The sequence below is a fragment of the Lissotriton helveticus genome, chromosome 11, assembly GCF_964261635.1.
Source record: "Lissotriton helveticus chromosome 11, aLisHel1.1, whole genome shotgun sequence".
Classification (NCBI taxonomy): domain Eukaryota; kingdom Metazoa; phylum Chordata; class Amphibia; order Caudata; family Salamandridae; genus Lissotriton; species Lissotriton helveticus.
The window spans coordinates 981,450,618-981,476,942 of record NC_136072.1 but is presented as its reverse complement, the minus strand read 5'-3'; the positions used below and the strand labels follow the sequence as shown (position 1 = coordinate 981,476,942).

At 44.4% G+C, this 26,325-nt stretch overlaps 1 protein-coding gene across 1 annotated transcript in view; it reads left to right on the top strand.

Annotated features, from left to right (window-relative positions):
• The window catches only part of CRYBB2 (crystallin beta B2), a 56,176-nt gene that overhangs the window by 591 nt on the left and 29,260 nt on the right, over nt 1-26,325 (top strand). Inside the window, exon 2 of the mRNA XM_078666076.1 lies at nt 17,206-17,278. Coding sequence (XP_078522202.1) covers nt 17,225-17,278 — 54 coding nt within the window. The 5' untranslated portion in view covers nt 17,206-17,224. The remainder of the gene's footprint in view (nt 1-17,205; nt 17,279-26,325) is intronic.

Below are 26,325 nucleotides of genomic sequence, written 5' to 3'. Positions count from 1 at the left end.
CCAAAATAAAAAGATACTCAATTTAACGGTGTTAGATTTCAACAAACCAGCATACAGGTGGTAATTTAGCTCACTTGTTTTAACATAGGTGCTGCAGATGTGTTTATGAAACCCTTGAGGGCTGACTCACTCTTTCATCATTTCAAGGATGATAAAATGAGTACATTAACTAAGGTGAAACAGAGCTCTTATTCTTAACAGAAATGCAGTCTGCATGGCTGTGACAGCAAACTATATGTAAAACCAAGATAGTAAAGAATTCATCTGCTTGAAGAATAATACTTTAGGGATGTATGTGGCTCGACTCGACCGTTGCATTGTTAGCTCGGTCAGATTGGTCGCTGTGAGTTTTCTGCGGGTACCATGAGCAAGACGATGTACAGAAGGACAAGCTGCTAGCCTGATGCTGAGCAGCCAGGTCCTCAGCGAGGGGCCACAGTCTCACAGGGGCCAACCTTGTGTGCTGGAGGACCCGTGGCTAATGGCTAGCAGCAGTGGGAGGGGGGGCGTAGTGTTATGCTGGTGTTTTCCTAACCGTAAACAGAAGCCCAGGTCAGAAACTACTATCTGTTTACAAACGATTACATATTACAAACTATTACAGAAACTATTACATTACTATGTGCGCAAAAACAAGGCCAACAACTAAGGAAAGCTCGTGCTACACTATGGTCGCAGAGTGAAATAAAGCGTGGCTAGATGGTTTTAGTACCATTCACTTCCTGCAATGCAAACAGCCCAGCAGAGGTGTGCACATCTGTAAAATGAATATCATGTTTTTATGGTAAAAGGTACCATTTTTAATATAGATCTGTGTTATTATGTGTGCTTTTTATAAGTATACATTGTATGATTTTAAACACAAAAAGTGACGCATCGGAAGCGCAAAACTGACGCAAGGCCTCATAAATGAGGCCCCCTATTTTTGTGAATATGGCGCATTTCTGATGTCTCCCTTTCACTCAACAAAGCACAGCAAGTTGCCTTATTTTGCTGCGTGTGTGAAATGTTAGTTAATCTGCAGCAAAGTGTTCAAATCCACATCACACAATCTATCTCTGGTATACCGTCTATTACCCTTCGATAGCCCACATGATTTGTGCCAGCAGCCTTCAACTATTACTGGCTAGTGTGTAACTGAGGCGTGGCCACATTTCAAAATCTACTGAAAATTTGTTGGCTATTACTTTCAGAATAGTGGCATCCCAAATAGGAGAATGGAAAGGAAGTTCTATACGAATTTAATGATTTATTCAAAATAGTATTTCCTTAGTAAACTCCATGCAAACTCTTATTAATTGAAAATCCTTCTTACCCTGCGTGGTGCCATCTTGGTCAATTAGGATGTCGTCTTTGAAGTGAGCTATTACATTCATGAATTGTATGCCAAAATTGCAAACTACCTGGTCCTTTTTGAGGTTACATATGCTGTTTGTCAGTCAGTTTTTGTCACTGGTCTTCAGTGGGGGGTATGTTGACTCATATGTTTGCTCTGTATCAAATGTGTTCCTTACTCTGTTTTGCTTACTATTGTATCTTCATTGTTTTCACCGTAATTGAAAGCACCCTGATGGGAATGGGTTAGTTGTTGGAATGGGTTAGTAGTATATAAAAATTGATTAAAAAATGGTAAATAATGCGTGTACGGAAGTGAGCAAGCATTGTTATCTAGGGATCAATATATAAGGCCAAACAAGAGTCTCTTTTCAAAAAAAGTATATTTATTAAATGTATTTGTCCATACATTAACAGCATTTGGTGCATTACATTACACACACACTTGGCAATGATAACATTTGTTGTACATTAAGGGCTAGACTTTCTATTTAGCAAATCTTCTCTGGAAACGATTTTAAACGCAGAAAGCAGCAAGTTATAGCTGTCCAGTTGCTGTATTTATCGTGGCAAGCTGTACAGCACAAATTGTCTGGATGCATTGTACACAGCCTTGACAATCATTGTGCACATTCTATGAATGCATCCTATTGATATATAACATACGTATGTATGCACGTATGTAAATATGTATCTATATATTTATGTGGCATTTATATAGCACAAACAGAGGCTAAAGGCGGTGAAGTTCGCTACGGGATCCAATGCCTGTACACAGTTAACATGAGCTTGTAGGAGTAGCTGCTTTCTAAGAGTGAACGTGAACTGATGCTACATCCTGATGTGGTTTTCTATAAAGAGTTGTGTCTTCTGCTCTTTCCTAAATTAAAGTAGGGTTGAGACTGTCATGATGGACACAGGGATGTCAATTCAGATCCTGCATGTATTGATGTAGAAGGCATGGTACCTTGTTTCTTTTTTGCAATTATTTTGATGGTATCTGGCCTAATGGAGTACTGATAACCATCACAGATGGTAAGCCGGTCAGCCCGATAGACAGGTATGGCGCACTAGGCCATCTGAGTTTACTTTAAGGTGTGCCAAAACTGAAAAAATCCTGAAATTGGCAGGTTATGGCATGCAATGCATATCATAACTTGCTCACTACCATATTTTTCATTTTGTTTGCCTTCTCTTTTTTATCACATGCTAACAGCAAGTTACGTATTATGCAAGGTAGGGAGCATGAGCTATGTGAATTGTGAGTTGCATAACATAATTGGTGAATTGTGGGTGTTTTCTTCATTGTTATGCTCACTCAGCCATAACCAACCCTTATCTAGTTTACTGCCACTTCTACTTGACATTTAAAGCTACTTTCCAAGCTTTAAACCTCCCTTTTATTACATATAGGTCACCCCTACACTAACCCTATGGGCAGGGTGCCATGTAAGCAAAAGCTAAGACATATAGGTTTAATATATACATGCCCTGGTAGTGATAAACACCCACATTTGTTTTTAACTACTGTGAGGCCTACCCCTCTCATAGGCGAGCATTGGGAATTCCTTAATACATTTGTAAGCTGTAATTACTAATCAGAGAGGAGTAGCTTTTTCATGTTTCACATCTTTGGAATGGTAATGATAAATCCTCCTTTCTGGTAAAGTTGCATTTAACATTACTGTTGTAGAAATGCCACGTTTAGAAAGTGTAACTGCAACAAATGATGGACGGAATGCTGAATGATTCAATCATTCTCCCCTAGTCTAGAGATCTGGGCTAAATGCATTGTTCTTTTGTCCATTATGCCACCCCAGTTTGGACCCAACCATATGCAAATCAGTCTTTACCCTGTGCCTATGGGAACAGTCCAGACAGAACTGCCAAGCCAGGTCCTCCCTGGACCGGAAAAAAACATCCTGGGACTGGTTTCAGGGTATGTCACCCTTCATCAGCCAGGCTAGCTTGAATCCAGTGGCACACTGAGCAAGGGATCCACGTCTGGGCATACCCGTCCCACTTAGGGCAAAAAGTGTAACTGCAACAAATGATGGAAAGAATGCTGAATGATTCAATCAAAGCGGACATGTGGACATTTCTCTGTACTTACTGTTCTGTGGGCCTGACAGCCTGTCTCCAATACACATCTGGGGTGGGTGACAGCTACACTTTGTGCATTTCCTCTAGACACACACAACACAGGAAGGTTAGGTGTGTCTGAGTACCCATCTACATACATCTGCATTCTGATGGCCTTGCCTGGGCAGGCTGGAAGGAAGTGGGTAACACTTCACCTGAATAGGCAGTACCCTGCCCCCACACAAACAACTGATTAACCCCCACAGATAGACTGGCAGAGAGGACTTGGTTAAAAGGGATACTGGTGCACTTCAGAGAGCTGCTTTGAAATCACCCTCACTTCAAATACACTTTTGAGTATAAGTACTGAGTGTCTGACCCAATACAATCAGACACTACTGGACTTGTAACTGAAGCTCTGCCAGAGTAACTGCTATGCTGCTTAAAGGACTCAACAGAGCTGCTGATCTGGAAGGTTTGAGTTTCTATTTGTTGCCCTGCTTCCTGCTGCTCTCTGACTCTGCTGAAGGAGAGCTGGACTCTGCCTTCACTCCAAGTGATCTCCAAGGGCTTTTTGGCTACCTCCTGTTGCTTAAGACTCAGGGATATCAAAAACTCTGCCCCTGATCCTGTCCCTGGCTCATTGGAAGTGGCCCAGATACTTGCAACACAGATTATGATGCATCTCCTTTCTGCATGTAGCAGAACTGAGGCATCAACAACGTTACAGGAGTAAAATCAATGCATCACCTCGGAACCAGCACTTTGCCTCCAGAGATCGACGCATCAGATAGTGCTTTAACGCCCCTGCAGCTTGGTGAGATCGAAACATCCCATTGCCTACATGGCAAAATCCGGCAAATCGCTCAACACCTCTCAACTCTGCCACCCATCTTTGGAACTGATGCATTGCCTTCACTGCGTGGAGAAGATCGAAGCATCCTGCAGCTGCAGGCCTCAACATTGACGCATCTCGCTGTATGCCACCAGGAAAGGTGCTTTCTTCACAGGGGCCTGTGTGAGTCCCGTAGTTGGCCTGCGCTTCATCAGGGTTGGCGCGGTCTTTGACTTTGCCCCGGTCCATGCAACCTAGAGCAACCTTTTTAGCGCTACGTACCACTAATCGCTTTACTGCATTTCTTCCTCTAAAATTAAATATCTCACCTCTTTATATTGGATTTTTGTTGTTTTGGTCTTGTTTTGTTCAGAATATATGATCTATTTTTGCATAACCTGTGTGGATTTGTTTTGTGGTGTTTCCAATTGTCTTACTGTGTACATGTGTGTTGCACAAATACTTTACACATTCCCTCTTTTTATGAGCCTGACAGCTCTGTGGCAAGCTACCAGAGGATGAGCAAAGGTTACATTTTCGCATGTATCTAGTTTATCCTCACTAGAGTGGTGGTTCCTGCCTTGTCTGGGTGAATAGGTCAGTCAACCACAAATCCCATTTCTAGCAATGAAAATGCCAAGTCTCTGACAAATTTTATTGCACTTACCCCTTCAGGGTTTCCCCTGTCCTGCTGGATTGGCACAAAATGACAATGCAATAGTATGCCACCATGCTCACAACACCACACAGCTAATGACATGTAAAAAAAGAGTCTGCCTACAATGGGCAATTTATGGTAGCGGAGTGAGGTATGGAGTGCATTGCACATAAAAACAGGTGAATTGTCGGGATTTTCAGGTTTGTGTGTTGCTGAGCCATGATTGACCTTTAACAGTGCTTTTTTCCAATGAACATATATATATATATATATATATATATATATATAGAAGCTCCTAAACTCCCTCCCGTCCTGGAAAGAGGAAAAGCACTCCAGGTTTGACAAAAGGTGTTTTTATTTCTCACACGGCAACGAAGAAAACAGACGCGTTTCGGACAATAGTCCTTCATCAGTGTCGCCGGCATTAAGTCAATGACGCTTATTTGAAGCATATCATAGAAACAAAAGGTGGACTATAAATACATACACCATCGAGTTTTAGCGTTATTTCTGGTGTTTCTTACAGTGTTCAAAAATTGGGTTAACTATGGCAGCCATATTGGACCATACATAATAACAAAAGATATATATGCAGAGTAAAATGAATGCATATCGTAATACTCTCCAAACAATGTTGCCATATATAACATTACTAGATCAATAAAACAGTCATTTGTATGCTACAGACTGATTACCATAGCCAGAGACTTTCATGTATATCGCCGTGGATCGGCTTTGCACTGGCAGTAAAACCCAAAAGAAATAGTTCTTGTTGCTCAATTACCACAGCGGCTTCCAAAAACATAGGAGATGCAGACAATCTAGCCGTGGATCGGCGTAGCTCCGGTAACATTTAAAATGTTATCCGGAGAATAACATGTAAGATAGCACATCAGATAATGTTCGTAAATCCACATTAAAATTGATCAAACAAATTCATGATATTTGTGCATAAATTCATACTCTACACAAAGCAATAAATCTGTAAGTGTACACATTCTGATTCATGTATTAATTCAAATAACATCGTTCTATTTCATTCGTTATTCTAGTCACCACAAATCAATGTGAATTATTTACTAAAGTGCTAAAGTACAACAACAAATAAAACCCAGAATTTAGTTTTGCGAAAATTGGAATAAAGAGACAAAGGAATCGAAAGAAATGCAAAGGTCATACTGTAAGGGATATATATCGTATCAGGAATTTATCAGACAAGATCCCAGCTAAGGGAGATGAGTCAATGGATTATGTTGTTCATTTACCCAGGTGTACTGTCAATTCCTCACCTATATTTAGTCCCATTGGGTGCTTGGTTTGTAGATCAATAATGAATCTGGATTCAAGCCTACGGAGACGGAGTAGTCTGTCTCCACCTCTGGGATTAGCAGGTACGTGGTCAATGCCGTAGTAACGTAATAGCTCCCTATTACTCCCATGTTTCTCGGCAAAATGACGTGCCACAGGATATGTAGGGTCTTTATTCATGATGGCCCTTTGGTGCTCCAGTATTCGTAGCTTCACGCTGTTAACAGTGCTTCCGATATACTGGAGACCACAAGGGCATACCAGACAATACACCACAAAAGGTGTCGAACATGTGATGAATTTGTTGATCATTTTAGGTTTATTTAATCCCGGCACGTTGTAGGACAGGGTTCTCCTGCTCTGATCGCAAGCTTTGCACTTGCCACACGGAAAGAAGCCTTTCATTTCCTTCAGTGTGCCTGTAGATTTGGGTGGTAGTGGCATGAGGTGACTTTGTACCAGGGTGTCTTTGATGGATTTGGACTTCCTAAAGGTTATGAGGGGTTTCTCTGGGACATCTTTGCCTATAACGGGATCTGTTTTCAAGATGTGCCAATTTTTATTCAAAATTTGTCGTAGCTTTGAGACTTCATCAGAGTATGTGGTTATCAATCGAAAATTGTTACTGGAGTCTGTATCACCCATAGAGCGGGGCATTTGAGTGAGGAGTTGTTGTCTGGGAATTCTCAGGACTCTCCTATAGGTGTTATCAAGGAGAGTTTTATCATATCCTCTAGCTAGAAATCTAGCAATGCTTTCTTGTGCCGCTTTGATGAATTCAGACTCCAAAGAACAATTCCGTCGAAGTCTCAGGAGTTCCCCATACGGGATACTCCGAATCAGACTAGAGGGATGACTACTCTCATAATGCAAGGTACTGTTGCCAGCCGTTGGCTTGCGATAAAGGCCTGTTTCCAGTTTGCCTTGATGGATATAAACCCTTAAGTCCAGATAGTGTACTTCCTGTTGGCTAATGTCAGCTGTGAATCTAAGATTCAAATTATTGTTGTTTAGATCAGAGATAAATTCCTCTGCCTGTGTGGAGGAGCCCCTCCACACCAGGAAAAGGTCGTCGATATACCGACGCCAGACAACAATGTGACCAGCCCATTTAAGGTTCCCACCTTTCAGGGCAACCTGCTCCTCCCACCAGCCCACGAAGAGATTCGCGTAGCTGGGGGCGAAGCAGGTTCCCATCGCGGTCCCATTCAGTTGTTTAAAAAGGACATTCTGAAACAGGAAAAAGTTGTTAGTCAAGCAAAATTGCAGACATTCAATCAAAAACTGTCCATGTAGCGCATATTTTGCTGGTCTCATGTCTAGAAAATGTCTGGCAGCCTCTACACCTTGTTCATGTTCTATGCATGTGTAGAGACTGGTTATGTCTAAAGTAATCAACAGGTATGATGGATCCCAAGTGACCTGTTCGATTTGTTGGATGAAGTCTTTGGTGTCTTTCACAAACGAAGGTAGGGCATTGACGAAAGTGGACAGAAACGAGTCGATGTAGATTGATAAATTCTCAGTTAAGCTCCCTTTTGAGGAGACGATGGGTCGTCCAGGAGGTTTTTTGCAGTCTTTATGTACCTTCGGTAGTTGGTAGAAGGTAGGCAATACAGGTTCTGGATTGCGCAAAAACAAAAACTCATCTGTATCCAACATGGATTTGTTGCGCCACTTTGTCAATAGGAGATGGTACAATCGAATGCTTTCTTTGTTTTGTTCCATAGTTGCTCTTAGATAGTATTTCGGATCTTCCAGTTGTTTTAGAGATTCTTGACAATATTGATTGTAACTTAAAAGAACAACGTTCCCGCCCTTAACTGAGGGTTTGATCACTATTTCTTTTTTACTCTGCAAGTTGCTTAAGATCCCTGATTGGACAAGTGTGAAGTTTTTAGTTATGTGCGGTCTTTTGACGGTAGACTGTCTAGCAATGAAAATGCCAAGTCTCTGACAAATTTTATTGCACTTACCCCTTCAGGGTTTCCCCTGTCCTGCTGGATTGGCACAAAATGACAATGCAATAGTATGCCACCATGCTCACAACACCACACAGCTAATGACATGTAAAAAAAGAGTCTGCCTACAATGGGCAATTTATGGTAGCGGAGTGAGGTATGGAGTGCATTGCACATAAAAACAGGTGAATTGTCGGGATTTTCAGGTTTGTGTGTTGCTGAGCCATGATTGACCTTTAACAGTGCTTTTTTCCAATGAACATATATATATATATATATATATATATATATATATATATATATATATATACACATATATAAATAATTTTTATTAATTTAAAATCCATATTCAGGACCACACTCATCATAGCAGTAGAACCGCCGGATATGTCTGAAACAATTGGCTTCAAAGTGCTAAAGACAATTAAGGGCTAATATATTGCTCAGGGGGTTCAAGTAGCGCTCTGTCCTTCGACTGTATGGTTCTAGAATATCATTAGCAATAATATTGCCCCATTGGCGTTAATAATAGAAAATCTGCACTCCGTCGAACCATGTTTTTGTAGATGATAGTTAGGCCACTACATTTATCTTAGATGGCATTTTTATGATCAATAATCTGACATACAACCACTTCATAAGACGCAACTGAGAGCAGCATTTTGTAAAGTTCACAAGCACACATTCATGAATGCACATTAGCACACCAGCCTTTGGTGCACTTGCACTATACAATACCACGTCCTGAGACACAGTGAAGTAAGGCAGAGGTAATTTCAATGATACATTGTAGGAAGGTTGGATCCTTCTGCATGGTTACTCCCACTTTTTGCCTGGTGCTAAGCTGTTTTTGACTAGTCTGACTGGGATCCTGCTAATCAGGTCCCCAGTCTCAATAAAATTGTGTTTACAAAAAAAAATAAGGACCCCATCTCTCTGCTTTCTCCCTTAAATTGTTGTGGTCAGTACTTAGGTACATCCCAGATTGGATACTGAGGTACTCTTATCAGTCCCTAGTATATGGTACTAAGGTACCCAGGGCATTGATCCCCCAGAAGTCCCCTATGGGCTGAAGCATGTATAATGCCACCCAGGGAGGCTCCTCAAAATGCAACTACAGGCGTGCAATTGCATCCTGTGTAAGCTGGTGCTAGCACCACTTACACAAAATATAGGTTTCCTATATCTAAGGTCACTGCACTTAATACCTAAAAGTCACCCCTATAGCATGCCTTATGAATACTGAAGGCAGGGTGCTTGGTTCTAAGTTTAAGGGTGCCCCTGCAAGAGCAGTACACCCCTACAGCCTACGGAGCCCATTCTCCCGGGTTGTAAGTGAAACAGTCATATACTATATGGAGGGGCATCGCATAATCTCGCGATGACCATCTCAAAATTGGCTGAAACGAATCCTATCATGTTTGGTATCAAACATGATGCTAGAATCATACCCCACACTGTAAACGGTGTGGAAGGTATGATTACAAGCACTGGAACGGACCTCCGTTAGGCTCTCAGTGCTCCCTGTGCCAGTCTCTAGACAGGATTCTGCCCTCCTTCTGCTGAGCCAATCTCGAGCAGGGTAAGGCAGAACAATTGGTATTCTGTCACAGGGAGGTGTGACCTTCTCTCAGACAGGATTTTCTGTATTGGGACCGGGTGAGTGCACTTGCTAGCACCACTCAGTCTGCATGAGGGGCACATTTGGTGTCCCCTTGCATAGTTCAGTTCAAACCAGCGCTGGGAGCCGTTGGCTCCCACTCTGGCACAAAACTGGGCAAAGGACATGGAAGTAACAACCCCTGTCCAAACTCTACCCTGGGAGGGTCCCCTGAATTGTCCCAACCCTTTCCTTATGGTACTTAAGGGCTTATCTGAGTGTAGGTTCCGAGGTTCGTCGTGGGACATGATTCAATTTAGACATCACTTCCAGTTCTACCTGGGCACTCTGGACTTTGCTGGACTTTGTTTGGACTCAACTTCATCCCCCTTTCAGTCTGCTGCATCATCTGTGCCTGTGCACCATACAGAAACCTTCCAAGACCTGTGGGCATCCAGACACCTAAAGGAATCTCCCTTGAAATGAAGGAGTCACTTCCCTGCATCTGCAGGCACCACAACTAAGCTAACCAGTCTGCTGATCCTGAGCTCCTACAGAGTTTGTAAGGCACAGCAACACAGGTGATGGTTTTCCAGAGCTCTCAAGCCTACCCCGCCCTCTCACCAAGTTTGAGGGCAGTATCCCTCCTGGGAGCCGCCCGCAACCGAACTCCTGTGCACGCGCCAAATTGCCATTACAAAGACTTGTTGGCTTCCTTCCATCAAAATCTTCAGGCTAAAAGTAGCCCCCACCTCAAGCATCTGCAGTATCCAAAGTATTTGTCCACATCGCATTGTTTGCACCATGACCTGGATCTTTTGGTGAGCTGCTTGAGGTCCTCTTGCGACTCCAGTACCTTCGGCCTGTGGGTCCTGTTGAGGGTCACCTTTGTTTATTTTGGGCTCCTCTGATTGCCTGGGGTCTGACCTGACTTCCCTGCTTGTGGTGTGTCATCTGGACCATGCTGGTCCTGACATTGCACCTTCTTGAACTTCTATGTTGTTTGCAGTTGCCAAGGCTTGTTGGTGCTCTGATGGACACCGACTCCTCAACTCTCGACATCGACGTAGGACAGCTCATACATGGCTCCTGGTGTTCCTCAACGTCGCCTGGTACTCTCATCTGCAGAGTCAAGGTCACCGTTAACTCTCCTGCAAGACCTGACATCGATGGTCGTTTGTCTTCCAGATCTCCTGGTCACTCTTGAGTGACCTAGACTATGTCCCCTCTACTTGCAGGTACTTCTCAACTACAATCCACCTTGATATTCCACCTAACACTTTCTCCTTCTCCAAAGGTGGCACTTTCCTGAAGTCCTCCATTGGGTACGACTGCGGTTACCAACACTAGTTCACACCTATGCACTCGGCTTCTCTGCTGTAGGTAACATGGGTACTAGGGTATCCATGCGTGGGGTGGCTCTCCAACCTTCTGTCTTCCACTGGGTTTCTTCAGGATACACTGGGGAAGGTCCTTAATCTTTAAAATTCCAACCGCCTTTTGACTTGTGCGGAGAACTCAGTTGTGTTCCCACACTACACACGATCTCCGTGGGGCTCCTAGTCTCTTACCTTGGGTGGTTCTTTGGGTCTCCAGCATTTCTACATCCTCTCGACCTTGTCTTGGTCCCAGTCGTGGTTCTTATACCACTTTCTTAGTATATGGTTTGGTCCCCCCTCGGGTCCACTGTGTATTTTGTGCTATTGTGCATATCAAAGTCAAAATACACTTTATTCGATTTTTGTTAAAATCATAAAAGGACAAGATACAGTACAGTACAATGTTTTTTTCTTTTTTAAAACATCAATAAATTTGATTACTAAATTTATGACATAAGTTATTATTTCATTATTCCACATAATTGCAATGATTAAAATTTTAGATAAAACCAAATTTAAAAGTAGGTTAAAATAAAGCTTTTCTAGATGTTTTTTTCCTCCTTAATCTGAAGGCGGCTGTTAAATAACATGCAACGCTAAAGATGGTATGGGTTTCCGCTAGTGATTGGAGGAAAATTAAGGCTGGCCTTACTTGGATGAAGCCAGTAGCTTTTAGAACAGGAAGTAAATATTTTACCCTCTCCCTAGTATACAGGCCACAAAAAAATGTAAAATGAAGAGTGTCCTGAATTGAGAACTGATCACAATCACAGGGTGGTCCGTCTTCAGGTTTTGACCACACGGGGAAATTACCAAGTGAGTAATGGATTAGATTCAGCCTAAATTTTGTTAGCAAGAGTCTGTGGAGTGGGTTAGTAACAATTTTTAAGTACGGTTCCAGAGAGGGAGTGGTAATTAAAACTATGTGGGCTCTTACTGAGGGTTTCCTCAGTTCTAACTCCTCTCTCTCCATATGAGCCCTCTCCAGAAACTCCTGCTTGACCCATCTGATGTCTTCCCTCCTGATGTTAGTTGGATCGGCAAAGAGTTCTAGTCTCCCAAGCATGGCGAAAGTAGATCTAATATATTTTAGCCAGAAAATTCTCATAGCATTGTCCCTCGAGATAACGTCTTTAAGAATGGCATGATTTAATGTTAGCTCAGAATTCAACCATGTTTTAGTCCAGAAAAGAAGTGGGGCTAACCTCAATTTGTCCACAATATAAGGCAAGCCCATTTCCTCATGGATCGTAAAGGTGGAATTGGGGACAGATAAAAATTTCCTGATGAGTCCATTTTCCACCCTCTGGATTCTATCCAAGTTTGCATATTCCCACATAGCAGACCCATACATGGCAATTGGGATACACTTACTATTATATACCTTTATCACTGCCTACATTGGTTTAGCGCCTAATCTTTTTGTGAAGGCCAACAGGGCTGATGTAGATCGAGCTAGACTAATGCTCTTTGCCTTAATCTGGGGGACCCAGGAGCCTCTCTGGTCAAAGAGGACCCCCAAATACGGATAACGGGAACCCTAGAGAGAACTTCCCCCTTGCAAGTAAAAGATTTTGTATGCAACATATTTCCTTTTCGGCCTATAATCATGGTATGTGACTTTGTTACATTTATTTTTAAATCAAGATTCTCCATAAAGGAGCCAAAGCGATTCAAAAGGGCCTGTAGAACAATGCCAGTTCGAGCAATTAACACGGCATCATCCGCGTATAGGAGGGCTGGTATCTGTTCTCCTCCTATACGCGGCACATCAGCCATTCCCGCATCTAAATATTTCCCCAGCCCATTTATATAAATGGTAAAGAGAAGGGGGGCCAGGATACAGCCCTGGCGCACCCCTTTCTCAGATTTAAAACTGTCCGTGCACCTTCCGTCCCTAGTGACCCTTATTTTAGCAGACAGGTCCTGATGTAGGCTAGCAATAAGACCTACTAGGTGTTCCTCTATGCCCATCTCGAGTAGGAGGGACCATAGCTTGGTCCTGTTCACCAAGTCGAAGGCCGAGGAGAGATCCATGAAGGCCAGATATACTGACCCCTCCCCGGCCACCGTATATTTGGAGACCAAAAGGTGCAGATTGGAACATTGTTCAAGTGTCCCCCGTTTTTCTCGGAACCCGTATTGAATGTTTGAGAGCCCCCCACACCGTTCTAAATTTTCCCTCAATTTAGTCAGTAAGACTCTGCCCAAGATCTTAAAAGCAGAGTCAATGAGGGAAATGGGGCGATAACACCCTGGGTCCTCCCGATTTCCCTTCTTAAAAATGGGTACAATGATGGATGTTGCCCATGTTTCGAGGAAGATACCTTCGTTTATTGCCCCAAAGACTCTGACTAATACTTTGGACCAAAGTGTCGGACAGTATTTAAAAAAGTCCGCCGGGACACCATCAGGGCCAGGGGCCTTATTTTTTGTAGACTCCATTATAGCTTTGTGGACCTCCTCCTCAGTAAACTCTAATGTAGCTAAGTTATGGTCCATCCACATTGTGCCTACTATTTCATTACGTTTACCTCCATATACCTTGCTAAAATGCTGCACCCACTTCTCGTCAGGAATCACACAGTCTGTGACCGTATTATCATCCCCCGAGAAGAAGGAATGATTTACAATGTCCCAAAATCGTTTACTGTCTCTAAGGACATCTATGGTGAGGAGATCATTCCATGCACTGTTTTTAATCTCATTTTTCCTTGCCTTAATATTTGCTTTATAGTCATGCCTCAAGTTTGAAATTTCATCCTTGTCTCTTGCCTTGGCCTTTAAGGCCTGTTTCAGGGCTCTATAGGACCGTGAGCATTTGGTATCAAACCATTTGTGAGGCTTTGTACGGAATTTTGATAAAGGTTTTGTGAGGTCCCTAGCAGTTTGTGCACAGATCGAATCAAAAGCTGCTATAATTTGGGGGTTTGGAGTGGTATGATCCATACAAATTTCCACTGATCCCTCAATTTTAGGCAATAAAATGTCCATAAACGTTTCCTCCACAACCCTACCCCATTTAAGACGTCTGCCCTGGTCACTGGGCACGCCATGGTACAAACTCGAGGTTGTCCCACTTGTTTGCGCCATAAGTCACTCCAGTGTAACTTCACCGACAGAGGATTGTGGTCGCTATGGGGTGAGGCAAATGCCTTATAATCTTTCACCTTTGAAGTAAGGCCTGGAGAAATGAATATGTAGTCAATAACCGACCCATTTGTTGAGCCTTTGTAGGTGGGTACCAGCTCATTCATTCCTGTGTTAAAAGGTTCATATAAGTTAAAACTAGCTAGCATTAGTTCAAGTGCCTCCCCTGTTTTGGTGTGTTCAAAGTGAGGAATATCTGCTCCATTAGGAGACTCTGAAACATCTGAGTGGCACAGTTGTTTACATTGGTGACTGTTAAAATCTCCCATCAAAAGGATATCAAAAGGAGTATGTGTATTTTGACTATAGTTATTCATGAGGTTCTCCAAGTGGTCCACGTGTTCTGTTTCTGTTAGTCCTCCCCATGCATTATAAAAATTAATTACAAGTGGGGTGCACCCTGGGGAAACTAACCATTCTATTATCAGGATATTTGGCGAACCTGAGTCCAACTGATTAAAAGACCCCGCTAGCTCTAAGGAGAAGAGTAGAGTAAGCCCCCCTTTTGCTCTCCCTGCACTACTTGGGGTTGCTGGAACTGTAAAACTTGAGAAACCATCTAATAAGAGGGTTGCTGAGGTATCCCAGGTTTCTTGAAATGCTATCACCTGGTGTCTAGAGATATAATTAACCCAAGTTGGACTGACCTTTTAGCTCTCGTCCCTGCGACGTTCCAGGTCAGGAATGTACATAGGGATGGAGCCGCCACCTCGGGGGGTACTGATGTTGAGATGACTGGTGAGACTGGTTGTCAGTCGTTAGTGTTTAAATCGGCTAATCGTTCAAAGCGATTAGCTAGAACCAGGTTTAAGCCTTAACTATTGGGTGTAGATCTATTTTGACTTACATTACTAGGTACTGTATGCCACCCATCTCCCGCTGTCCCTGTATTGGGGATTGTGTTTGCATGTGTGTTTGGTCGGATATACCCTCTTAGCGGGGGATAAAAGAACCCTAAGGGGACTGCTCTAAGGGTGTCGTTTTCTCGTATATCTGACCCATCCCAGAACAAGCTATTCGGGCAATGAGCGTTATCAAAATTTATCACCACACAGTCACCTTTCACGGTTTTAGCTCGTTTCCCCACCCAACCCACCCTTCTCGCTAGAATAATACTGGAGGAAGTGTTTGTTTCTCCACTACTGGAGTCATCACACCATTTTTTTGCCTTCCTCATAAGAGTAGCGGTAGATTCAGCCTCTCCTTTTCTTAGCGGGGCAACCCCTATAAAAACTGCAACAAAAGGTGCTACTACTGGGGGCAGATTTAGATGAATCTTACATTCTGTATGCGTATTCTACCTTGCTGAAAAAGGAGGAACCCCCTGAGAGAGATTGGATATAGGTGGTTGGGGTTTCTCATTCATACCTGGCCCAACGCTATTTACTACCATGGTGTTATTGATGGGCGGTGGTAACACTGATTTTGGCCGCAAATTTGTATGGCATTCAGATCCCAGTGTGTGACCTTTGTGGGCGCTATCAAATTTTTTAACTAAATCGTCTATCAAGACACACTTTTTTAATAGTCCTTCAAGGCATGTATGTATTCATGGTGTCGACAATGTCCTTCGTAATACCCACTTATAAAGGTTCAATCTGTTCCTCAAAAAGAGCATCAAGATGATCCTTTAAAGTGTCCTCCACCACTTTTCTGACTTCGGGATACCCCTCTCCTTTCTTCCTCTTTTTTGATGTCGATTTTGAAGTTACAGGTGGGTCCAGAGTCACTATAGGTTGCAGTACTTGTGGAGTACGTACTTGTTTCGAACTTGAGGCAGAAGTGGGATTTGTTGTTGTGACATGAGGCTCTAAAGGGATGCCTTGCACTGTAGCTAGTTCAATTGTGGTAGGAGAAACGCCTACTAAGCCCAGTTCTTGCTGTGCCATAGCGATTTCTTTTGACAAAGCCCCAACCGCAGTAGTAAGGTAAGACATAATAGAGTCAGACTGTTTAGCGACTTTTGCCTTTTTCCCCCCTTCATCCACAGTTGCACCATTTTTGCGCTTACCCATCTTGTCAGCGAATGTACGATGGGAGGCCCAGCCCTGCCTAGTCCTGCCGTGGACTGCCGTAGACTGTACCGCCCTTGTCCCGGGCTTCTCCCGGACAGCTCCCGCGCGCGACTCGCGGTGCGAGAGTAGCCTCTGCCTTATGTAGCGCCTCCAGGCGTGCTGGTCTCGTGGCAGGTGTGCGGGGTGGCCGGGGTTGCTGGGAAATGTAGTTCCCGATTGGAACTACTGCCGTTGCCCTCACGGCTCTCTCGGGTGTCTGGCCGTTCCCCTCACGGCGTTCAGGTGAGAGTGAAGCTGTCCCCTGAGATGTCCCCCCGAGTTCGGACTCATCTCCGGTCTCCCTGGAAAGGATCACAAACTATTGTGCATATATCCGGTTAGGAGATATTTGTATGTGTTAGAGAGTATTATATAATGAATACATATTTTTATAAATACCTTGTGTGGTTCTTTTCCACTTAATCTATACATATATGATTGCATTCTGGTAAAACAAGCTGCTTTACACTCCTTCTGGACTAAGCCTGATGGTTGCTCTCCACAGCTACCACTTAGAGAGCTTTCTATGGTTGTCTAAGACCTCTTAAATCACCATAAGTGTTCTCTGGACTGGTGCAGGGTGCCCACTCACATAAGTGGACATCATATACAAGGCCAGCCTCTCACATACATATTGTAATATTGAAATCACACCTGTTCATGCCCACTTTTCTAGTGAATCCTTCCTTGTACTCTTTCTAGATTCTAGATGTGTCCTACATGTTAGTTAGTTACTTTCTTTCTAGACAGTTATAACATCCTACTTTACTGAATAAATGAAACATGTAACCTGTATTGGCACTGAAATAACAAGACCTCCTTTGTATGTTTTAATTCTTGAAGAAGACCAACCTATTTAACAATGGCATCTGACCATCAAGCCCCAGCCTCCAAGCAACAGCAACCGGCCTCTAAGGTTAGTATGCTTTTTTAAAACATTTTTTCTTTATTTTGCGTGGTTTTATAGTGGTGCAGAGAAGGCATCAATGTATGTTAAGTGCTTAAATCATCAATATCAATCAATAAATATTTGCTTTATTCGATTCAAGTATTAAATCATAAAAGCACAAGAAGGATCATTCAACGTTTAAAAATAAGCATTCATAATTTAAAAGTTTATCAAGCTAAAAACTGAATAAAATCCATTACAATTACCATAGATATGAAATAACAGACAGATTTTAAAGTGTTAGCCGCATGCTCAGGTAGTAACAAAATCATCATGTGAATCAGTTACTTTCAACAAGAGTTGGACCTTGCATCGATGACCTTGTTCTGACCACCCCTTTCAGATATTTTGCAATGTGACTAGTGACATTTTCATCAGCTAGAGATTGAAGCCTTATAAATGTGGGTCAACATTACCTCAAGCCTAGCATCTTCAAATAAGGCACAATCCATCTTCTCCTAAGTACAGTATAACATTTGCAAAAAAACTGAGGGGCCGATTAGGATGGCGGTTTTTCCGCATCCTCCGGGCCGGCGGAAGTGTCCGCCGGCCTGGAGGATGCGGAAAAACCGCTGCGGAGCCTCCAAAGACCCACCGCCAAATTAGGATGGCTGGTGGGTCTGGAATTCCGTCCGCCGCTTTTCCGCCGCGGTCGGCTTCCGACCGCGGCGGAAAAGCTATAACATGGCAGGCGGTGTCTATGAGACACCGTCCGCCATATTAGGATGTTCGTAAATACATGCTTTTCCACGGCGGCTTTTCCGCCATGGAAAAGCATACGGACATTCACTTTGGGGGCCCGTTGCGGGCCCCCTGGGTGAATGGGGGGTGGGGGGTGCACATGGGGGGTACCTATGGTACCCCCCTGCATTTGCGTGCACAAAGCAGCAGGCACCGTGCGGTGCCGGCCGCTTTGTGCATGTAAATGTAAAACATGCTTTTTTAACATTGCGGCGGGTGCAGCTTGAAGCTGCACCCGCCGCAATGTTAAATATAGAGGATGTGACCGCCACCCTGGCGGTCACATCCTAATCAGCACGGAGGGAACGCCGCAGCCCCTGCGGACGTTCCCTCCTCCTCAAGGGTGGCGGACGGACGCAAGTCCGTCCGCCATCCTAATCGGCCCCATAATGTGGATTGTCGACTGATTAGATACATTGTCACAAGGACAGGGGCAGGGAGAACGTGACCAGTCGTTTAATGGGGGAAATGTAACCAGGTTGTAAAAGTTGCCTAAGCGTAGGCGCGTCAGTAAGAACCTATCATAATAACTTGGGGGTATGTTAGAACTGGGATTTCTTGTTTGCTAAGGCTTGTGCCAAAGCCAGGCAGAAACCACCACTCTAGCAAGGGCAAGGGAGTCACCCCCTTGGTAGCTTGGCACGAGCAGTCAGGCTTATCTCGGAGGCAATGTGTAAAGCATTTGCGCACGCACACAGCAACAACATCCCAGGCACACTACAAAAGGAACTCCACACAAGGTTATATAAAAATAGCCTTTGTATTCTCAAAACACATCAGATAGTAATCCGACAATATGCATTGTGCCAACTGGCAAGGGCAATATTCACAAGGGATTATTTACACTGGACAGGGCCATGTGGGCCACTGTCAGGATCAACACTTAGTAGAAATTGGTACAAGTAAATATAGATCATAAACCTACAACCAGTAGCCACTGGTAATCACTGTACTCCACCTCAACCTGTAACATAACTTTACATTATGCACAGCCACATCAGGCGAGAATTATATCCTGCGCCAACCTCACCAGCATAAACACATTATGCAATCTCTCACTAGTCTAAACACCTTAGACCCTACCTCCTAAGTATAACTCACATTAGGGGCGTACATCACACAGTGAAACATAATCTCAATAGCATAACCACATGGAATGCAAAATAACCTCATAATCATAATTCACAGTTTAGAGGTATAAAACACAGGGTGCGTAAAACATACTAAATGCATTACATTTCCTAGCACCACATTCTCTTCAGCACATAAATCACATTAGGGCCTTGCGCCCTATACATCTTCCAGCCCCCTGGCCAACTGACCATCCAAGAAGGGGCTCAAATGCCCTGTGTCCAGAATGTCAGGGCACGCTGCCAACGCAGCGCCAGTCAGGGGTGAGCCACTTGCGCAAATCTAAACGTTGCAGCTGCCCACTACTTGCTGGGCAGCTGAGAACCATCACATGAGGCCTAAATGCTGCAGCAGGCACTAAGTGCTGCACAGCCGTGGAAGGCCTGGCACCTCTGTGCCACTTCTGTCCCTCAGGGACTCTCTTGAGAATTGCGCCTAAATGGTGCAGCTGCCCACTACTTGCTGTGGAGCTGTAAACACTACAATGAGGCCTGGCACCACTGTGCCACTTCTATCCCTCTCAGGGACTCCTAAATCAAAACTGCGCCACTGTTGGAGCTGCCTGCACTCTCGCAGAGCAGTTGAGATCAACCAAAGACGCGGGCACCACTGTGCCCCTAGACTCCTGGTGCCTCCGCACAGGGAAAAGCATGGGCCCCTCTGGGCCATCTAAATGATTGTGCCCATCTTTGGAGTCATCTAGGCTCTAGAACAAAACATGCCCAAATGCTGGAGCCATCTGGCTCTTACAAGGAATGTGCCCATAACTGGGGCAACCACGGGCCCCTCTGGCCCTGAAAACTAATGGGGGTGGGGGAGCCACCTAGGCTCCTTAAACAAATATGCCCCCGGTCGTTGGGGCATCCCTCTCGCAAGTTGGGCCGCCCGGGCACCAACAAATCGCCCCGATATGGCCACGGACATTGGGAACCCCACGGGGCCCTCTCGGCCTCCATCTCCCCATTGGAGTGGCCCACTGCACACACGGGACCGCTCTGACTAAGCACTGTGAGCCCCACTCACCTGGGCTCTCGTAGGCACTTCTCTGCTCTCCTGGACAGCAGCTGCTCTGTGCTTTGCCCGGTCCCTCTCCTGGGACCGGGATTTCACAGCAGGGCCTGGAGTCTCCATCACTCCTCTCTCCTGTGCTGGAGGGACTCGCGGCATGCACTGGAGAGCCCCCGCTCCTCGGGGACTCTCTTGCTCTTGGTGCATGGCGGGGGCAGTCTTTTCTTCACCCAGGCCCCCTCTTGGGACCCCGTGCTCCTCTTGTGCCCTCACAACGCGGGGTTCTCTCTCCATCACGAGAGCCCCGCAGACCGGCTTCACCTCCTCACCCGGGCCCCCTCCTGGGACCCGGGACACAGTCAGCACTTCTCCCGGGCATGGCGCAGGCTTTCCTCCAGAAACCGGAAGTCCCGCCCGCTGCCAGGCACAATGATGCCTGACTTCCGGTTTTGCCGGAATCCTCCATCCCGGTGCCGCGGCAGTGAGACACGGGGTGGGCCCCCGCTTTAGTTTTAAATATAAACACGGACCAAGTCGCGGGGTGGGCACCCGCGCGCCTAAATAATTGAATAAGTGGGGTGGTACCCGCGTTTAGTTAAAAAAAAAAAACATAAGGCAGGGTGGGCATCTGCACAATCCCAGCAATATTGGGGGAATCCATATTCGGGGGATTCCCTCAGGGCTGCCACGCTCCAGGCTCCTCTGGGAGCCAAATCTCAGCGCTCCCAGGGCGCAAAAAGGCAGCATTTGGTCTGGGCAAAGGAGAAAGCAAGCCAAAGGGTCCAAAAGGTCCTGAAGCATCAAGGGTGGAGCAAGACAGCTCCCAGCAAAGAAACGTTCTCCAGGAATTCAGGGGCAGGGCAGGGCCCAGGGAGGCAAGCCTTCCCCTGGGCCCCAGCGGCAGCACGCCCCTGGTAGTTTCAAGTTGAACACATGAACCTTTTCATGGGGTCACAGCCCCTCTTTTAAACACAAAATCCCTTTGTTTCCAAACGTGCAGGCAAGGGGCGAACCAGATGCAACTGGTTCCTGAGCACTTTGTTTTGCTCAGTCCCTCTGCCTATTCACAGGGTGGGTCTGGGACATCAGACACACCACAGGCGGTAGAGCCAGCATTGTGGAGGGAAGGCCCAGCCCTATTCAGGTCCCAGGTGCACTCCTCCCTCCCATCAACATGCGGATCTCTCCATTCACCACCGGGGCGGACCCATCCTGACTCCTGGAGCCAGGCACACCAGCCAGCTCCAGCCAATCACAAGCCAGACAGTCAATTCACATTTACTGCACAGATATGCCAAATTCTAGAAGTGGCACTTCCACACTAGACACCATAAATCCGTGCACATCATCGCGCAGCATTTAATCTCACGAGTTCGCATATACCAAACTCGCCCCTGCACTCCCCACACATCAGGAACTACCATGGACACACATATTCCCCATGCATTCCTATGGGAGGGCAGGCCAGTCTCACCACACATACACAGAGAGCGCATGCACTTTACACTGGACCACAGTGAAAAAGTGCGCAGAGGCCTAAAATCACCAACACCAGGTTACAGAAACAGGCTAGGTAAATGCAAAAAGTTTCGGGGTGAACCTGCCAAAAGGGCCAAGTCCAACAGGGTACATAATAAATACGGTTGTATCCCTGTTTGAATCACGAGTAATTGATTGGCTCTGACTGACTGTTTCATAATGTTAGAAGGCAGCCTGATCGTCTCCAGATGATTTAAACATAATGTTTTTAGGTCCTTCATCGAGATATGAAGCATGGAGTCAGGATTGTCAAACAACTCAATGTGGTCAAGGTCACAAAAAATGTTTTAATATATCCGTGCTAGCGGATGTCATTTACCTGCTGCAGTTTCAAACAATCTAAAATCACTTCCCGATTTAGGCCTGTAGACACACCTGTCCAGACCTTATGCCATAATAAAATCGGCTGGATTTTAATAAAGTCAGACAGGTATGGCAGGCCCAGTTCGGCATGGCAGATGTAAGTAACTGTGCTATCAGGAACAGCCAAGAGGTATCTCAGAAAAGTATTTTCAACTTGTTGGAGTGGCTCCACATTTACATGATACAGATACCAGCCCATTACAAGGCAACAGAGATACATTTAGCTTTATATATTACCAGGAGGTCATCAACAGGGCGCTTGCCCAACCTCCTTGCAAAATTAATCAGAGCTCCTGTAGCTTTAGCAAAAAGTAATTTTCTGCAGTTGACAGCTTTTGCCCATAAAACCCTATTGTCAAAAACAACCCCCAGATATGAAAAATTATCTACAAAATCAAGTTTCCCGCTATGTATGAATATATTGCGGCACTTTACAATGGGCTTACTACATTTCATGACAAAGGTTTTTGAGGTGGTAACTTTAAGGTTCAGGCTTCACATTTAAGATACGAAACTCGTCACTACTTTTTCCAGGCCGTTCAAGGTGCGAGCTAACAGGACCGCATCATCGGTGTATAATAATACGCTAATTGCCCTGTTGCCAATGCTGGGCAGGTCTTGACATTCCTGTGCTAAAAAGTCTCCCAAGCTGGTTTTATAGAGGGTATAAAGAAATGGTGCGAGCACACACCCTTGCCTTACCCCCTTTCCAATGGGAAAGCAATAACTAAGCTCACCCATTCTGCTGTACTTAAATCATCATCTAGGCATCCTTTCAGAAGCTTATATTCAACATATATAACAATCACATAAGATATTGCACAATATTTGTAATTAACAATAAGACACACCATATTTGTTATTTTGGACAAAAACAGTCATTATCAGTTATTCAGCTCTTTGCAACATTTCAGAAACTTCACATTCTCGTAGATTTTAGTTTACCTTATTAATTATGTAGCACTGCGAAAGCCCACATTTTAATAGATGCATATTTTCTAAATATATTCTTTATGATCAGTAATCAGATGGAATAATTTTCAAGAAGCTTTTAATTATTTTGCTATGTTTCTCTTTGGGCTCCTTGACAATGTTAATCACTTGTCTGTAATACTTATCTCCAGCTACCCAAAATAATGCTCAAATGGTTCCAAACCTCTTCCAGGGGCCAACCTTGTCCCAAAGTAAACAAGGATGCTGCTCACCCACCTCTTCCTTCACACTGTCCTAACAGACATTCAGAGAAAACCAGTTAGCTCCTTCTATCCTGCGTGCCTCTTCCCTCACACAAAGTAATCGTTTCCATGCACCTTTGAAACTCAGAGGCATATGTACAAGCCCTATCGCCACAGGAATGTCACTTTTTGTGACGTTCCCATTGTGATAGGGGTCTTGATAGGGGCCTTGCCTTATGTGCAAGGCAGAGTTAAGCCACTTAACGTGGCTTAATGCTGCCTTGTACATACGGCACCCTTTCACGCTATGCTTAGCGTGAAAGGGGCATGCAGTGGGTGTTGTGGTGGACGTTCCACTGCAACACCCATTGTATTTGATGCTGCCCTCCATGTACAAGGGTGGTGTACATCGGAGGCAGCGCCAAAATTAAGACCAGGAAAACCTTGGTCTTAAGGTGGCGAAATGAGGAGAAATGTTTTTTCCCTGTGTGCATACATAAAAAAAGCAAAATGCCATGTACAGCAAGGTGTCCCTTCTAGTACATAAACAAACCTTTTTAAAAAATGCCATTTTGTAAGTCACATGTGTGCTGCATGAAGCAGCACACATGAAAGTTACAAAATGGCAATTTAGGATTGTTTATGTGCAGGAAGGGACACATTCCTAAACATAACCAATCCTTCCCTGCACACAGACACCCTTGCCCTCTGGTGCAAGGGGGCCTGCATTGGCGCTAAGTTGTGAAACTTAGCGCCATCGCAGGGGGAAATGCAAGGCGGCACCACATTCTTGTAAATATGGTGCAGCCTTGCAATTCCAAAGTGGCGGAGGGTGTCGCTAAGCCCAGGTGGCTAACGACACGCTCCGCCACTTCATCATACATATGGCCCTCAGTTATTAAAGTTACTTCTTAAAAACTAACTAGATAACACATTTTAGGTTTCATGGGCCACAGATGCAGTCTTACACATCTCTGTTTTAGAAGTTTAGAGCACTTTGAAAAAGTGCCTAAACGTGATTGTTTACTTTTAACTATGAAAATAACCACTAATAATACCAACCACTTTGAAACTTAATTAAAATAAAAGTAACTGATTACTGTGTTCAGTTAACTAAACTGTCCCTTTTGGGTTTTCTTATATGATCTACATACACTTTTAGGGAGTTAGTGTTAAGTGTGTCTCCCATAGTAAAAAATACAATTTTCAAAATGTTTGTTCTTGTTTTTTGCATTAGTTGTGTGCATATTTACCATTGTGAGTTGATTGTATATTGCAAATGCTAGCTCAGGTTTTGCACTTTACCTGGGAACAATAATAGTCAGAAAAATGTTTGCACCTATCTTTCCAATCCAGTAGTAGTTTTTACTGAGTGGTCAAACATATTGCAAATCTGATCCAATCTGATCCAACACATATTCCTGCTGTGGAGTTTTACTTGCCAGGTATGGTGGTAAACTGTGAGTTATGAACCATTCAAGAACAACCTGTATTTCACTGTATATTACTTTGAAAAATACTCCAAGAAGAGACTTTCACCAGGAACAATTTGATTTTAGGTGTTGGGAAATCTTGAATCTTTCTTGGTGTTTATAGATAGGGCCGGGCTGGCCGTAGCAGGCATCAGGCCTTTTCCCAGGGGGTTTTGCAGCTGGGGGTGCCGTTTTTGTTACAGCGGGTGGGCAGTTTTGCAGCGGTGCTGCAATATCTGCCCTCAGTAACAAAAACAGCAGTGCTTCACACTTGTTACTCCCCCTCTCACCCCTCCTCCCCTGGGGGGCAGGTCCATCAAATTTGCCAGGGCTGCTTTGGGTTCCCAGTCAAGCCCTGTTTATAGAACTGCTGAGGGATAAAATGTAGTATAATAAATTAATAGGGTATGGCTAGTTTTCAAAAGGGGGTTTACGTTCCTCAGGAATCCAATTGACCTTACTGTTTTCCTCAAATAATAGTGGGAGCACATAGATATGCAGCCTACCCAGTGTGTCCTCCTGCGATGTTACTTCCATTTATAAAGCTTCAAGCAGCTCGCAAAACAGAGAACATTCGAAAGAGCTCAAATGTGTCATAAATAAATATTAATGAGAAATGTATTGCATTCGGCTATTTTAGAATAGTGTTTCCCCAGAGTGCCCTAATGTCAATGTATGCTCTCCACTTGCTTGCAAAACTTTCAGATGGATCCAAAATGTTACCTGGGCTAGCCCCATCGCTGATACACAAATGATTTTGGCTGAGCATGTACATCGTGTAGGATAAAGGTCTGCATCACTCTTCTTTTCAGCCCTTCAACAAAGCAATTGGGGCGTAGTTTCGGGGGGGCTGTTTGGGGTGTTACACCCCCTATTAAATGTATTTTCTGGTAAATAGTTAGGGCCAGATGCTTTCAGTTGGGTATAGTGAGGTGTTGGAAATAGCCCTTTTTGCAGGGTTATGTCCAAACATTTTACTTCTTCCTCTTTTATTTTTCCTGACCTGTGGTTTTTGGCAATAGGACTCTGGGCACTTTACCACTGCTGATCAGTGCTAAAGTGCATATGCTCTCTGTGTAAATTGTTATTGTGATTGGTTATCCATTGTTGGTATATTTGTTTTACCAGGAAGTCCCTAGTAAAGTGCACTGAGTGTGCTAGGGCTGGTGATTCAAATGCTACTAGTGGTCCTGCAGCACTGATTGTGCACCAACATGAGTAGCCCTAAAATGGTGTCTCAGGCCTGCTACCGTAGTCCCTGTGCGCAGTCTGTGGACTGCCATGTCAACCTGGTCAGTGTCCCCACTGACCAGGCTTAACCCTTCCCTTTCTGTACACATTGGACACCCCTATGGAAGGTCCATGGTACCCTCCTGGGCAGGGTGCAGCATATATGAAAGTTAGGGCATGTACTGGTGTTTGTGACATGCTCTGGTAGTGAATTACAGCCATTTTCGTTTTTCACTATTGTAAGGCTATCTTGCCCATAGGCTATAATGGGGAATGCTGTGTACAGTGGTTACCTGCATATCTTCCCATAGGAGCAAGATAGGACATAAAAGTCTGGCATCCCTGAACTCAGAAT